The following is a 15,096-nucleotide window of genomic DNA, read 5'->3' on the forward strand; positions in this document are numbered from 1 at the left end:
CGCAAAACTAAAGACTCAAACAAACATTTTAGGAACCATATATACATATAATCGTCTCAAAAATTGTGTCAATGTGAACAAATCAAATAATCAACAACACGCAAATATAAAGAATATGCAAATTTCAATTACACTCTTGTTTTTTACTCTCTCAAAATCATTCACAAACCATTCATCAAAAAACCCAGATGATTTTATGCATAGCTTCCATAGGCAAAGTAAGAAAATAAAACAAATGTACAATCATACTCCATAGGCTCACTTTTCAAACTACTCTCCACTAATGTAGAATCCAATCACTACCTCGGATCATTAGGTCTTTAGCATGGTTGTAACGTTAGGCTAGGGTAATGGTTTATGAAAGAACGAGAAGGAATTTTTAACAAAATGTAAGAGACTTAATATTTTACAGTAAATGACCATGAACAATCTCTTTCTTACTTCCCTTCTCATTCACCCTCTACCCTTTCACATTGATTGAACTCTTCCTTCCGACATTAGCACAAACCCTCATGTAATGTACCTCATTTCAAGTTCTTCTCCCAAGCTACTTCTTCTTATTTTTCTACAAATTTTTTTTTTTTCAATTTTTTTTCAAAATTTTTTTTCTTTCTTTTGATTTTTTTTTTTTTTTTTTTTTTTTTAGGAAGATAGTACTCATAAAAAAAATTCTCTACCCACCTTTCTCTACATCATTTTTTTTTCTTTTCACAACCCCCAACCATCTCATTGCACATACTCAAGTTGTGTCCAAAAGTATATTATTTTCTTCTACCACACTTCTTTTCATGAGTTTTTCTATAAGGTCACCCTAAATTAAGTCTCTCACAATAAGATGGTCCGAAAGGTTTTAGGCTTCATCGTCAAGGTGAGATATAGTAGGTTTACAACACCAAAAAAAAAAAAAATAAGGCTTACCAAGAGTATAATAATAGGCTCAAAGGGTTAACTAGGGAGAAAGTAATATAGGTTGGCTTGAAAGGCTCAATCGTTCCAAAGAAAATTGTCTAAATCATATCCTAAGTAATGCAGATTCTAGGATTTCGTCTCAAGTGGTTATCAAATGAGTTCTAGAGTTTATGCACAATTTTCACAAAAAAAATTATTGCCCATAAAAACACACATAAAACGTCTCTAAGTTTCCGAATTATTAAACCAATCAAACCCATTCCCAAGAGAGTCATAACTAAATGCAGTTGTCATCCACTATCATCCTTACACTACGCGAAAGTTAATAAAATCTCAATGTCACAAATTCACAATCATGATCTTATCATTGACTTATGTATGAGTTCCAAAACAAAGCAAAATACATTAACTCTTTGACCCTACAACACACCTAAAACAATTCCACCCAAAAGCTTTTAAAGAGATAATTCAAAGCAAAAGATATTCAAAGATGTCCATCAAATGAAACTAAATTTGGCCACAAAAAAAAAATATATATATTCCTTACCCCCAACGTTAGAGATGAACATTGTCCTCAATGTGCAAAGAGAACAACTACAATACCCTTCATGTTCAAGATGAATGTGGAGATAATCGCGTGAAGGCATGCATAATGTTTGCCATGTCCAATAGTCATTGGAAATCTAGTAAAAAAAAAATAAACTATGTGCCTTTCTTGGCCAATTTAGTGTGCATAACAAAAATTATGGGTGAAACATAAACAACTAACATATCAAACCAAACCAAAGTTATCAAAACTTACACATTAAACGAAAATCTAAAATAAATTCAAATCAAAACTCAAATTAAAGTAGAGAGCTTAGGTTGCCTCCCAAGAAGTGCTTTATTAGAGTCGTAAGCTCGACTTTTTGACTCCTTCAATCTGGATCATCTAGGAAAATCCAAACCCTTCCATCCTTCAATCCACCGTACATATAAGGCTTCAATTGTTGTTCATCTACCCTCTCAAATTCAACCTCCATAATCCTAGAGTTGACTAAACAATTTTCTAGAGGTGAGCTAGGGCAGTTTTCTTCTAAGGTTTCCACTACTTTGTCATCAAGAATGCTAATCTCAAAGCAAGTATCTAACTCGGATGGACATTTCATCGTGTTAAAAACATTGAACTCCACTTGTTCGTCTTCCACCCTTAAGATTAGTTTACCTTGGTGTACATCTATTAAAGTCCTACTTGTAGCTAGAAAATGCCTTCCTAATATTAAAGGTATGTTCCGGTCTTCTTCCATATCAAGAACTACAAAATCTACCGGAAAGATAAATTTGTCTACCTTTATTAGGACATCATCCACCACTTCCCTAGGATATGTTATGGATCTATCCGCCAATTGAAGATGAATCGTACTTGGCTTCACCTCTCCTAAACCAAGTTTCCTGAAAATAGAAAATGGCATTAAGTTAATGCTAGCTCCTAAATCACATAAAGCTTTATCAAAATAAAAACTACCAATTGTGCCAGGAATATTAAAACTCGCTGGATCTTTTAATTTCAGTGGTAGTTTCTTTTGAAGCAACGCGCTACCTTCCTCGGTGAGCATGACCATCTCATGTTCTTCAAACCTCTTTTTATGTGTAATGATCTCCTTTAAGAACTTGGCATACTTTGGCATTTGCTCTAACATATCTACAAAAGGAATGTTAATGTGTAAAGTTCTAAACATGTCCGTGAACTTACCAAATTGCTTGTCTAATCTCTGTTTCTGCACTCTGTGAGGATACGAGAGAGAGGCTTCATCTTTCTTCACATCTTGGGCTTTGTTCTCAAGTTCTGGTTTTGTGCCTAGGCATTGTGTTGAGGCATTGTTGGTTCTGTCCAATTTCATGTCTTCAGCTTTTTCCTTAGTTTCTTCAGCTTTTCTTGATACTTTAAACTCCTTACTAGTTCTCAACATGATGGCATTGAGTTGCTCATTTGGATTCTTCTCGATGTCACTCGAAAACATTCCTTGAACTCTTCCCGCTAAGATACTATGAATTTGTCCCATTTGAGTTTCAAGGTTCCTTATGGAAGCAGATTGATTTTGCAACAAGACTTCATATTTCTGAAGTTGAGCTTCATTCTTGTCAAATCTTTTACTTGATTCCTCCTAAACTTTGTAAGCACATCCTCCAAATTTGATTTCGCCTCTTGAACTTGAACACCAGGAGGTGGCTTAGGATGATTGTTGTTACTCTAAGAAAAATTTAGATGGTTTCGCCATACTGGAATATATGTATTAGAGTATGGATTTTGTTGCTCTCCTTGAAAATTGTTGACGTAATTTACTTGTTGAGGTGGAGCAAATGGATTCCCTACTTGACATCCTTTTGACAAATGAATCCCTGCATAAAATTCACAAGTTGGAGAACGAGTTTCAATAGCATTTACCTTTAGGGCAACTTCAATTACTTTTGGATGGTTGAAAGTTGAGCAGCCAACGCGATGTAGGCATCAACTTGGTGCACTCCCGTTGCTGTCCTTGTTGAATTTCTCTCTGAAGGCCTCATGTAGTTATTGCTTGCCATTACTTCAATCAGATTATAGGCTTCCTCCAGTGTTTTGTTATTCAAGGCTCCCCCACTTGCAGCATCTACCATGGCTTGTATATTTGGCATCAACCCATTGTAAATGTTTGCACTTACGACCATATTGGTAACCCATGGTGAGGATACCTCCATAAGAGATCCTTATATCTCTCCCAAGCTTCATAAAGCGACTCCATATCTTGTTGGAAAAATTTTGTGATGTCACTCCTCATCTTGGTAGACTTGATCGATGGAAAATACTTCTCCAGGAATACTTGAACTAACTCATTCCAACTAGTGATGCTTTCGGGTGGTAAAGAAATTAACCAAGCCTTAGCTTTATCCCGAAGAGAGAATGAGAAAAGCCTTAACCTAATTGCATCATCAGATACCCCATTGTGGCGGAATGTATCTCATAGCTCCAAAAAACTTGCGATATGCAAATTAGGATCATCGCTAGACAACCCTGCGAATTGAATCGAATGTTGTATCATCTGAATAATGTCTGGCTTTATCTCGAAGGTATTTGCTTGAATCGGTGGTCTCCTAATACTAGAAGCACATCCCTCAATTGTAGGTCTTGAGTAATCCTTAAGTGCCCTTTGAACTTCTTCTCCTCCTGTATTTGCCATTGAACCTAACTCTTATATACAGTCCAACACTAAAAATACAGAAATAAAAATTAAAGCACTAAAAACAAAAAATAAATAAATTACAAAACAAATTAGTAACTAAATAGCTTGTATTGATATTGATAATATAATAATTCCCCGGCAACGGTGCCAAAACTTGCTGTAGATTTTCACAAGTGTACGAAATCGTGCAAGTAATAAAGTGTATAAATACGGATATCGAACCCAAGGAAATTACTATTATCAATTACCAATTAAACTATCCTATTACTATTTAATCAATCCAAATTGTATCAAGGAAGATCTAAACTAAATTAACAATTGAAATTAAAAAGAGAACTGAACAGAAGACAATTAAAATAAACCTTTGGGTAAAAACAAAATGACTAGACCTAGGGCATAGAATTCACACCAACTCTTATTCATATGTATCGATCTCCTATGCTAATTTTATTTAGCTCTTCCTACAGGTCAAACTCCCTAAATTACCAATAACTTTCTCTCGAACAATTATCAAATTAACCCCTAATTATCTCTAATCAGATTTAAGCAATTGGAGATCATTATGCTCTATGGAGTTTACCGAAACCTCACAAGTCGTGGTAACCTATCTTTAGCGTTCGCTCAACCTATGGTTTTACTATCATAGACCAACTAAGTATCATCTTTCGATCTCAACCTAATCTATTAGTTCATTCAATTCTTGGGCTTTAAGAATCAAAAGCATTAGGAATAATAGTAAAACTTAGGAAGAATTCTTAATAAAAATTAACAATCAAAGATCAATACATAATTAAGAGATTGGGCTACATCTTAGCCCTAGAGAATAAATTTAGTTCATAATAAACATGAAAGAAACAATCATCATGAGTTTATAAGAAAAAAACAATGAAAACTTCTCTATATTGTGAATCAAAGCTCCAGAACTTCTATTACTTCTCTTCTCTGCAGATTTTTCTCCTCTTCTTCTCACCAAAGAATCCCCCAAATAATGCTAAAAGACTTGTTAGGGTTTTATTTTTCTTAATTCTATTTGGTTTAGGACTCTTAACCCTATTCTCCTACATAAAAACGGATAACCAGTTTTTAACTTCTGTGACTGTGCCCCGGCACTATGTTGTGGCATAGTAGCTACTGGAAAAAGTGTGCCGTGGCACTGTGCTGCGGCATAGTAGCTACTGGCCTTTTTCCCGCATCATTCCACTGTTCTTTAGAGATGGTATTTTTGAACTTGATAACAATGAAATTTGGAAAAGTGGTAAATATATTAATGTAGCCCTTTGAATCAGCTTTCCAACAGTTCAAGAATCGTCTTAATACGAGTTCTACAGCTCAAGATATTCTCAAAATACCGAGGCATGCTCAAGCTGGAACGTAATCTAGAATCTTCTTTTTACTTCAACTTCCATAACTTCTTCAATTCAACCCCGATTCTTGGTCCGTTTATTTCCACTCGTCACTTATTCCATTGCCAACATGATTCTTCATCTGACCATAACATTTAAGCACTAGTAGCCTGAAAAACACTCAAAAACACCCATGATCCTGTAAAAGGAAATTATGAAAATATTAAGCAACTTTACCAAATTAAGTCTAATTTCCCACAATTAATCCCCAAAAACCACTAAATAAATAATTATTTTTAAGCTCTTATCATTCAACAATGAAGATAGGACAACAGCTTACACACAAGGTCTCGTCACAAAAGAAACAGCATCCAAAAGATCTTACACTAGGACAAGTGAGGATGATAATTCTAAGCCTACCAAAGCATATTAAGAAACCTTAACCAAAATGAGAACCTCAAAGAATATTCAGAGAGGAGAACAATTGTGATCAGATTCCTTGAAGAGAACGCTAGAAATGAATGAATATATAGAGATCAATGTATCAAGGGTTAGTGGATAAAAAAGTTAAATATTAACTTTTGCGTTTTTCTTTTTGCACAAGAAATTTGGGACCACAAACAAAAGCAATATTCCTTTTCTCACATAGCGAATAAAAAAAAGACAAGTGTAAAAGCACAAAACAGAATATCAACAAGGAATATTATTGTCCAAAAAAACAAAATGGGTGCATGAAGTGTGATTTAGGAAAAATATCTGTTAAAAGCATTGTGAGCACACAGACACTAAAGTGCTCACACTTGTGAAGGTGTTCACCTTTAGTGAGTGTGCCCACATCGGCAGAAAGGAAAAATAGTGCAGGACTCAAAACAAGATCATAAGATGACAAAAACATTAACATGAACCACGGTAAATCGCCATGTTCGATTTGTTTCTTGATCTTGATTATGTGTGTGTTTAGTTTAGAGTGTGATCTTTAATTTCATAACAGGGTTAGTGTCTTAACTTGAATATATGCTAAACCCCAAGTGAAAGCCAACTTGAATATATTCACTGGCCGATGCTAAGGAGTTAAGATTATTTACCAAAGATAAGAAATATTAGTATAGTTTGGCATCCTTCAATTTCTTTTAATCATCCACGTTGAAAGACTCCTTAATCAATAACATCCACTAATTTGAAAAACCCTAAAACATGGTAAGATTAAACAAAGTATATTCTTACTGTTCATGACGTGCGTCCTTTTTTAAGAAAAATTAAAATAAGTATTACGGTTAGTGTCTTAAGAGAAAGCCAACTTAATTTCCAAAAAGATAACCCTTTACTCAACAAAAGGACTCGAAGCAGCAAGCTTAGTAAAAGAATAAACATAAATAAGTTAAAANGATATCCAGATCGAAGTCTTCATACGTCTGCCACATTTTATACGTTAAAGCATGACCAAATTAAAACGCCAAAAAAAATATATATATATATTGAGAGAGATTTCCAAAACCTCATTTTTCGGATCAAACATATTCTTCAACAGAACACATTCACTTGGAACACCGATTGTATCAATAGTAGGAATGCCAGCAGTGGGCACTGGAAGATTAGTGACAATTTGCCCGGGAAGAGTAGGAGCAGAACCTTGTAAAAGAGCAGGAACAAGGGAAGAAACCGCAGGTGAAACTCCAAGGGCTGGTGCCACTGGTAATGTAAGGCCTGTGCTATTGATAACAGAGGTGCCTAGCGAACCAGTTATACTGAAAAAAAGAGAGCACTGTAAGAATACTCAGAACATAATAGAAAAAAGATAACAAGGGCAGTGGTCATACGCTGTACTACTGCCACTACGATCCAACTTTTGCATAAGAAGTGCTCGGGAACGTGCATTCAGAGACTGCAAATTGTAAGAACATCAGATTAGTTTGACCAGATAATATCATTAAAACAAAAATACAAAATCCAAATTTAATTAATTAAAATAGAAAAAGAAAAATTACAATTTGGAGACAACAGCAGAAACATAAAACAGATTCAAGGATGTGAAATATGAACATTAGAGTCTAAGATCATAACAACGATGCATTTCCAAGATATTAAATCATGCATTCAGACAGTCAAGATTTCACAAGAATCAAATGCAGAAGTACTAAAATCACAGATGACTGGGAAGAACAAAGGACACCTGTCTTTCTTTTTCTGATTTTCAATTTTTATATTAACACTAGATTACAAGAGACATCAGTTAACAGAGGGCCTGCACCATTCAGAAAATCAGCTCTTATATAGAGGGCCATTTTTATTATAATCAACATAAACAGATACGGAAGTGAAGAATTTATCACTGACCAAACCACCGCCTTCATCATCATCAAAATCACCAGTATTTGCCCCAATATCTTGCATTCCGGTTTGATCAGTAACAGCTGATACCTAAACAAGAACAAATAGAAGAAAACTTTCAAACTGAGAAGTCGATAAAACAAATTTTCACCAAAGTTCATGCCATATAAAAACAAGGATCACCATTTAATGCATATCATTTAATACTCAAGTAAATGAAAGACAATCACATTAGTTGCAGTTTATTCTCTCCTTCATACATCTAGAGAATGCATGTTCCAGCTGACAACACTGTAACATGAATATATAATTACAAAACAACTTTGTATTGATATTCAACTCAATTCAACTGCTCAATGCTAGGATTTTAATTCATCTCCACTAACAAGTTCACTTAGTGGGAACTCGAGATAAAAAAAATAAAACCTAATTTAATAGAGGGAAACAAAATAACTCAGACTTCTTCATGAATACATGTACCAAAATTACCAATGAACATAGGCATGTTGATATACAAAAGCATAATTTTTTTGGTTGGATAACAAGCCACAGATTTTGCATTGATGGTGAAAATGAGATGAAGAGACAATACCTTAATCGCCCGGCTGGCAATCTCCAGCTGTCCATTCAAATTCACTGCATTTCTAGCATCTTCAAGACGTGAAAACTGCAATAAGGCAGCTTATCCAATTAATCCATGATCTCAACATCATTCACATATGATTAAAAATTAAAACTGCTGTATAAGTAAAAAAAATAGACAAGCTTTCTTATTGAAGTTTGAAACCTATGGGCTCTGTCAGTTTTACAAATAAAATACTATTTCATTGTTCAATTCAATTCATGATCTTGCACATTCTTCATAAAGGAAAAACCACAATAGCAATTTAAGGGTACTTCATCAATCATAAATGTAAATTGCTCCGACCAGACTCACCTGAACAAAACCAAAACCTTTGCAATGCCCAGTTTCGTCAAGTGGTAATTGCACCAGCTCCACAGAACCAAATGGTTCAAAAACCTGAATATTCATCAGAAAGAAAATATAAGATAAATTAACAGAAAAAGATATGAAAAAGTATGCTTACGGCAAACATCTCCATCTGAAATTACCCATTACAGCAACCTCAAACAAAAACTACAAAATCTCTCCAGTCATACAGTACAAGTGTCACACTTCTTATGGTAAAAGTAAAACAGAAAAACGAAATTCTTACTTGACGAAGTTGGTCTTCTGTCATGTTAAAATGCAGATTGCCAACATACAGTCTTCTAGCTCCTCCTGAATAGGGACCAATTGCTCCACCTGATGCCACAGCTATTGTTGACTGAACAAGATTCTTTTCAGCTTCTGATGGTTTAACCATCACAGGTTGACCAAGAAGAAGCTGCCCAGAGAGTGCTATTGCCATAGGGACAGTCATTACATCAAAAAATTCAATATACCTGCAACCATAAACAGTGTTTGAAACTAGAAGAACTGACAAAACACATGCACACATACCCATGAACATATAGACTGAGACAGAAAGTAAATAAATTCACAAATCATAACTCAATAAGTGAAGATGAATAATACCATAAATTGCAGTGTTCTAATAAACCTCAAATAATACAATAAACCCCAGGGATTATACTAACAACTTTTAAATGCCAATAATATTCACTAACATTCTGCAAAGAATGAAAAATTCCTCATAAATTAGTGTTTAAAAAACACACTGTCTACTATGTTTCAGCTGACAAAAGAGAAATGCACACCATTTTACAATCAAGTTTAATAACACTTTTCAAGTATTCTTATTTGACATTTGAGATGTATGCTAACCCAATCTACAACTAACAATTTTGTGTTCATAGTATTCTTCCAAGTGCTGTTCTCTTCACAAGGAAGGAACAAGACAATATGAATACTCCCAAAAAAATAAACAAATCAGTTTTTGTCTTAAATGATTTTAATCACTAAATGAGCACATTATGCAACCTAGTTAATCACCCATTCTTGGGGCTGCCTCCTCTCACATTTCTGTATAGGCAGCATATATAATCAGTCTTTCTTTTAATTGCTTGCCCTCTAGAGAATTGTTTTGAGAAGGTTTAAAGTCAGAACACATATATGAAAAACCAAATCGATATGAACTTAGAATTGTGTGATTTGTTGTCTTGAAAGATTTTCATCTCTAAATGAACATATCATGGCATCTACTTTGCAAATTATTAGGGCTGCCTCCACACACATTTCTTTATAGGCAACATTTATAATCACTCTTTCTTTAAATTGCTTACTCCCTTCAGAATCATTTAGAGAAGTTGGGGGTCAGAACATATATGTGAAAACCAAATTGATATGAAGTTAGAATTATAAAGTAACAGTATATAAGAACTTACCCAACCCCTTTGGATCTCCTTGAATTACGATCCATTATGAGGCGTACATCTCGAACCTGTATATTGTAATATAAGCATCATAGGAAAAATAACAAAGCTGAAACATAGTAACATTTACTTTTAGTTTACGTAAATATAAACATGGATTTGTACTGATTTCCTATCTTACAATTCATAAGCATAAAAATGAATGATAATATGAACTCTAAAAGGAAAGAATTATTAAAAGGCAAGTTAAGCATTCAACTCCCATGAAAAAGAACTAACTCTGCCAGCCCTTGAGAAGAACTCATAAACATCTCTTTCATCAGCCTTCAACGAAATCTGTCAATTTGTTAACCAAAATTATAGATCAGAAATATAAAAAATAATATAAAATAAAATCAACAAACATAATGCATGTGCCAAAGCACTTTTGTTACCTGATATGCAAATACAGTCCGCTGATCCCGTTCAGGATCAGCCTCTGGCTCTACCACGTCATCTTTCTTCTCTTTATATCGTCTACAAAGGATGTAAATGTAAAATAATTGATCAAGTAGTTTAACTGGTAGCCAAGTGTTAATAAAAAATGTTATGGAAATCAAGCCCAATGCACATGAACATTCATAGAGCAACAGGTAAAAATAATTATTTTGCTCGTTAAGTGACAAACATTTTTTTTGGTATTTCCCTTAAACTATAAACTCAAAGGAGGAACCCACAAACAGCATCAAATATTTCTCCACTATGAGTTAAAAAGCTGAACCATGTACCATAGTCCTGCAGGGATTTACACTGAGTTAACATGAGAAGACCAATGAATGCATATGGTGAAATAAAGAGACTTTGTCATCTAAGTCAATAAGAACCAACCTGGAGAACAATGCTTCAATTAAGGAAAATGCGGACAATGACACCAAGTGGTGAAATACAAAAGCCAAAACAGATTTTGCACCTATTGTAAACATCATAATCTTAAAAGTAAAGCACCATCAAGTTGTGAAGATGGCAATGCCAAAGGACCTAATTGCCTTATTTGGGAACCTGTTAAAAGTTCATATTCCGGTTGGGATCAGTTTCCAGAATTCATAATTAAGGGAAAAATAAGAAACAAATTCAAACATTCAAAGCGCTAATGTCCTTTGATAATGGTTGGATAACTGAAACATACAAGAAAATATCTTACATGTATGGTCTGTATGTATTTGTAAAGCTTATATACAAAAACAAGATGATGTATTAGAATTAATTAGAAGACAAAAATGCAAAGTTACACAGTTTGCAGACCAATTAGAACCATTAGACAGTAACAGCAAAAGAGCTTGAAAAGAAAAAAGAGATACTTGTGAGCCAAAGGATATGATGTGGAATCCACAAAAAAATTTCTCCATTTCAAGTTTTTGTAAGAGGAAAAAAATGAGAGAAGCACTATACCAGGAAAAAAAAATGACAAAAATCTTTGGTTGCAAGAAAGTTTTAAAAACTTTGTCTTTGAATGATGCTGTATACAAAACTTTGACTCTGACAAAACAAGGAAACCGTAAGAAACTTAAGAAATCAGTTCAGACCACTATGGTTAACTGGTGTCCATAACTTCAAACATGAAATCTTAATATATCCTGCACCAAAAGAAAGAAAAATCTATGGCCAATCCTGTAGCCCACTGAACATTGAGTTTCCCACAGGCATCAGAAGACGAAGTTCTCTAAAGCAAAGCCATCATACCCTCACCAGCATTTCTGCAACAGAATAAAATAATAAGCAAATGATTTCAAACGTGGAGGAGAACAAAAAATCGCTACAGGACATAACCACCCCAGTCAAAACCTCCACTGAAATCCTCAACTTGCAATGCAAGCCTTTAAAGTCTAGGAAGAAACATATAAAACCCATGACTTGAGTTCCTGTGCCTGGCCCAATTGCCAGAGGGACCATCTGAAGATTGCTCTAGCGAATCTGCGATTTCCCAGAATCTAATATTCAATAACCAGAATTTTTAAGATTGTTTAAATAGCACAAGTAACTGCATGAAACTTAGAACTATTTCTGAGAATGCTTATAGCAATATAAAACTCGTCAAGCAAGATTTGTACTTGGAGGAAAATTTGACGAGCAGAAAAGTTGGATTATCTTCATATTGAATGTTATGTCCTATAGAGCTGGGATAGAATCAAAGTCAAACCAAGGGAAAATAAGTTCTAGGCATTTTGGAATAAGCAATGGAATAACAAATCCCAACAACATTGCACCCATGCAAGGAAGATTAACAAGGTGAGCACTAATAATCAGCACTATAGCAGAAAAATAAGAAAAAATAACGAAAACACCATAAACTTCACTAATATATATACGTGTGTGTGCGTGTGTCAACCAACTTCCAAATACAACAATAAACTAAGGCAAAGCAACTAGTAAGCACTAATTTTGAACTGGGTAATGTATGTGAATGCCAGAGGTTGGGTGTGGAAAAGGCCCTTGGGTACAACCAAAAGTTCAACAATTCAAATTTCCTTCGAGCTATCTACTTGGGATATTATATCACACAACTCTCATAGCTACCAACCTTGTATACTCTAGAAGGACCCTCATTCTTTCACTCAGTGAACACATAGAAAAGATCAAGGGATTTCTTGGGTGAATATATGTATTATAGGAGCTAGCACATTGCAAAGGTGTCAAGATGATAGGACCACTACAAAAGAGTTCTAATACAGTTGTGTTAACACCCTAGAGAGCCATTCCCCAAAAAGACATGACCACCTCTCCTCAAAATACATAAAATGCTGTGCTTAGTTAAGCCCCGTTAAACTGTGCGGTACTATTTTTAATGGGGAAAAAAAACCCTCAAAACTTTGCATTAAGAAACTATTATAGTCACACAGTTTCTCGTTGAAAAGCCAAGTAACATAAATGATGTTTTGCCAAACCAAACACATAACACCTTTAATTAGCTACTTTAGATATTAGACTGAAAACATCCACAAACCATGTAATATAAAACGAAGTTTTGCCAAATCTAACACATAACACCTTTCCTACGCTGCTTTAAAGATTAGACTAAAAACATCTACACAACAAAATGATCAATCCATTTTTAAACAGAACAAACATATAACACACCAATTTCTCCAATAGAAGTCAAGTTAATTATCAGTTCTTTTATAACTACTCAGGTAGTAACATATGCTACTTCATGCAGCAAATGCAATCAATAATTTTCTTTTTGCAATCTAACATGAAATGTATTCATTATAAATAAGTTTGATGTAACATCAATCTGCAGACTCCATAACATAGAAAAGTATAATTCAATACATACATAACAAGACCAAATTAGACAGCAAAAATAATGATACCTGTTTTCTCTATCTCGATCCCTCAACTCCCTCTCCTTTTCTCTTTCCCTAAGCTCCTGCTCCCGAATCCTCTCTCTTTCATCCTGTTCACTTCGGTGCCGTTCTGGCCGACTCCCACTTCGACGTGACTGCTCTCTCTCCTTCTCCTTATCCCTTTCCCTCTCTCTTTCACCGTCACGTTCCCGCTCTCTTCTGTCTTTGTCATGATCACGTTCCCGCTCTCTTCTGTCTTTGTCATGATCACGTTCCCGATCCCTATCTCTTTCCTTATCCCTCCCATTCCTCTCTTCTCTATCCCTATCCTTATCTCTCTCTCTATCCTTATGTTCCCGGCTACTCTTGTGTCTATCACTCACTCCATCTCTAGACCTTGAGCGATTACGGGATGAGCCCCTTTCTTTCCTTCTATCACGATCACATATATCATCTCTAGATTTGAAGGCCTTCAAGCGACACGCATCATCATCATGATCTTCATCCTTCTCATCACTCCTATGCTTTGAACTCCTACTCCGTTCTCTCTCTTCAAACTTCCTAGCTCCACCACCACCATTTTCCTTTGCCTTCCCTTTCGAAGGCTCAGGATTCTCAACCGTTTTCTCCAAGTATTCGTACTCATCAAAATCCATTTTGCTCCTTTTTAACCAAACAACCCACCGAACACCTTGGCTGATAAACTACACCTACCACCGCAGAAACCTTAAAAAAAAATTAAAAAATAAATAAATTAACATTTCTCAAGCAAATATTAAAACAGCTCCTCTGTTTCCTAAAAATCAAACACATATAAAGAGCGAATTCCATTACTTCAACAAGTCTCTAGCCGCGTACATATAAAAATTAACTACTCACAGTGAAAGTGGACAAATTGTTAAGTTAAAACAAATGCATGTTCTGATTACAAATTTATAATATTCGATTCAAACAAAGAAATAAAAACAAGTAAAAACATCACCAGGCTTTGAGTTTCGTTTATAGTTTAATTACACTGACCTAGAGATTGTGATTGGCAGCAGAGAAGAAGAAGCTTAAAAACGAGTCAAAACGACGGAGAATATGAGCTCAAATGTGTTTAAAACGCGAGGATTTAGAGGAAGTCCGGGACTCCTCTCTCTCTCTCTCTCTCACTGGATCTTTCGCTAGGGTAGCAAGAGTGAAAAGACTTTCGGATTTGGAGCCCCGCGATTTTATAGCCGGGAGACACCGATGGGCTTGTTGGGTATGGGTTTGGAGCCCCGGGTTATTCAATGAAGCAAACGGCGCCGTTTAGTGAAGTTGAGTAACTAAACAGGTCCAGGGCATTTTAATATCAAGTTAGTTATGTATGAAATGATTTAATTGAATATGATTTGGAGTGGTTCTACATTTATAAAACCAGGTATACAAATTTCTTATATAAATTGAGGTGGCGTAACTCTTTTATCACCACAGTTTGTATACAAATTCATTTATTCGTTTTATATCACATTAGTTTATATAAAAAAAAAACTATATAAAAAAATTATATATTTAATATTATTCTATGATTTATATTTTATTATTTATATATAATATTTACGTGCCTTAAATAGTACTTCAAGATTTCCCTACTTA

At 34.8% G+C, this 15,096-nt stretch overlaps 2 protein-coding genes and 1 non-coding gene across 3 annotated transcripts; 1 reads left to right on the plus strand and 2 right to left on the minus strand.

The window, feature by feature from the left end:
- Positions 1 to 1,826: 1,826 nt before the first annotated feature.
- Positions 1,827 to 2,951, minus strand: LOC116119031. The gene is made up of 2 exons (XM_031404986.1): positions 2,312 to 2,951; positions 1,827 to 2,203 (listed from the first exon to the last, which is right to left on the minus strand). Exons 1-2 carry the CDS (start codon positions 2,949 to 2,951, stop codon positions 1,827 to 1,829), a joined length of 1,017 nt encoding a protein of 338 aa, XP_031260846.1.
- Positions 2,952 to 3,600: 649 nt separating this feature from the next.
- Positions 3,601 to 3,707, plus strand: LOC116119061. Its single transcript, XR_004126268.1, has one exon. It is a non-coding gene; the product is annotated as a small nucleolar RNA R71 (small nucleolar RNA).
- Positions 3,708 to 6,801: 3,094 nt separating this feature from the next.
- LOC116119032 (probable RNA-binding protein 23) lies at positions 6,802 to 14,645 on the minus strand. Its single transcript, XM_031404987.1, has 12 exons — positions 14,497 to 14,645; positions 13,504 to 14,202; positions 10,588 to 10,669; positions 10,433 to 10,489; positions 10,166 to 10,221; positions 8,995 to 9,223; positions 8,715 to 8,798; positions 8,370 to 8,444; positions 7,784 to 7,867; positions 7,267 to 7,331; positions 6,945 to 7,194; positions 6,802 to 6,861 (listed from the first exon to the last, which is right to left on the minus strand). The coding sequence occupies exons 2-12, from the start codon at positions 14,130 to 14,132 to the stop codon at positions 6,802 to 6,804; spliced, it is 1,671 nt and encodes a 556-aa protein (XP_031260847.1). The 5' UTR covers positions 14,133 to 14,202; positions 14,497 to 14,645.
- Positions 14,646 to 15,096: the final 451 nt, after the last annotated feature.

The sequence above is a fragment of the Pistacia vera genome, unplaced genomic scaffold (genome assembly GCF_008641045.1).
Source record: "Pistacia vera cultivar Batoury unplaced genomic scaffold, PisVer_v2 Contig87, whole genome shotgun sequence".
Lineage (NCBI taxonomy): Eukaryota > Viridiplantae > Streptophyta > Magnoliopsida > Sapindales > Anacardiaceae > Pistacia > Pistacia vera.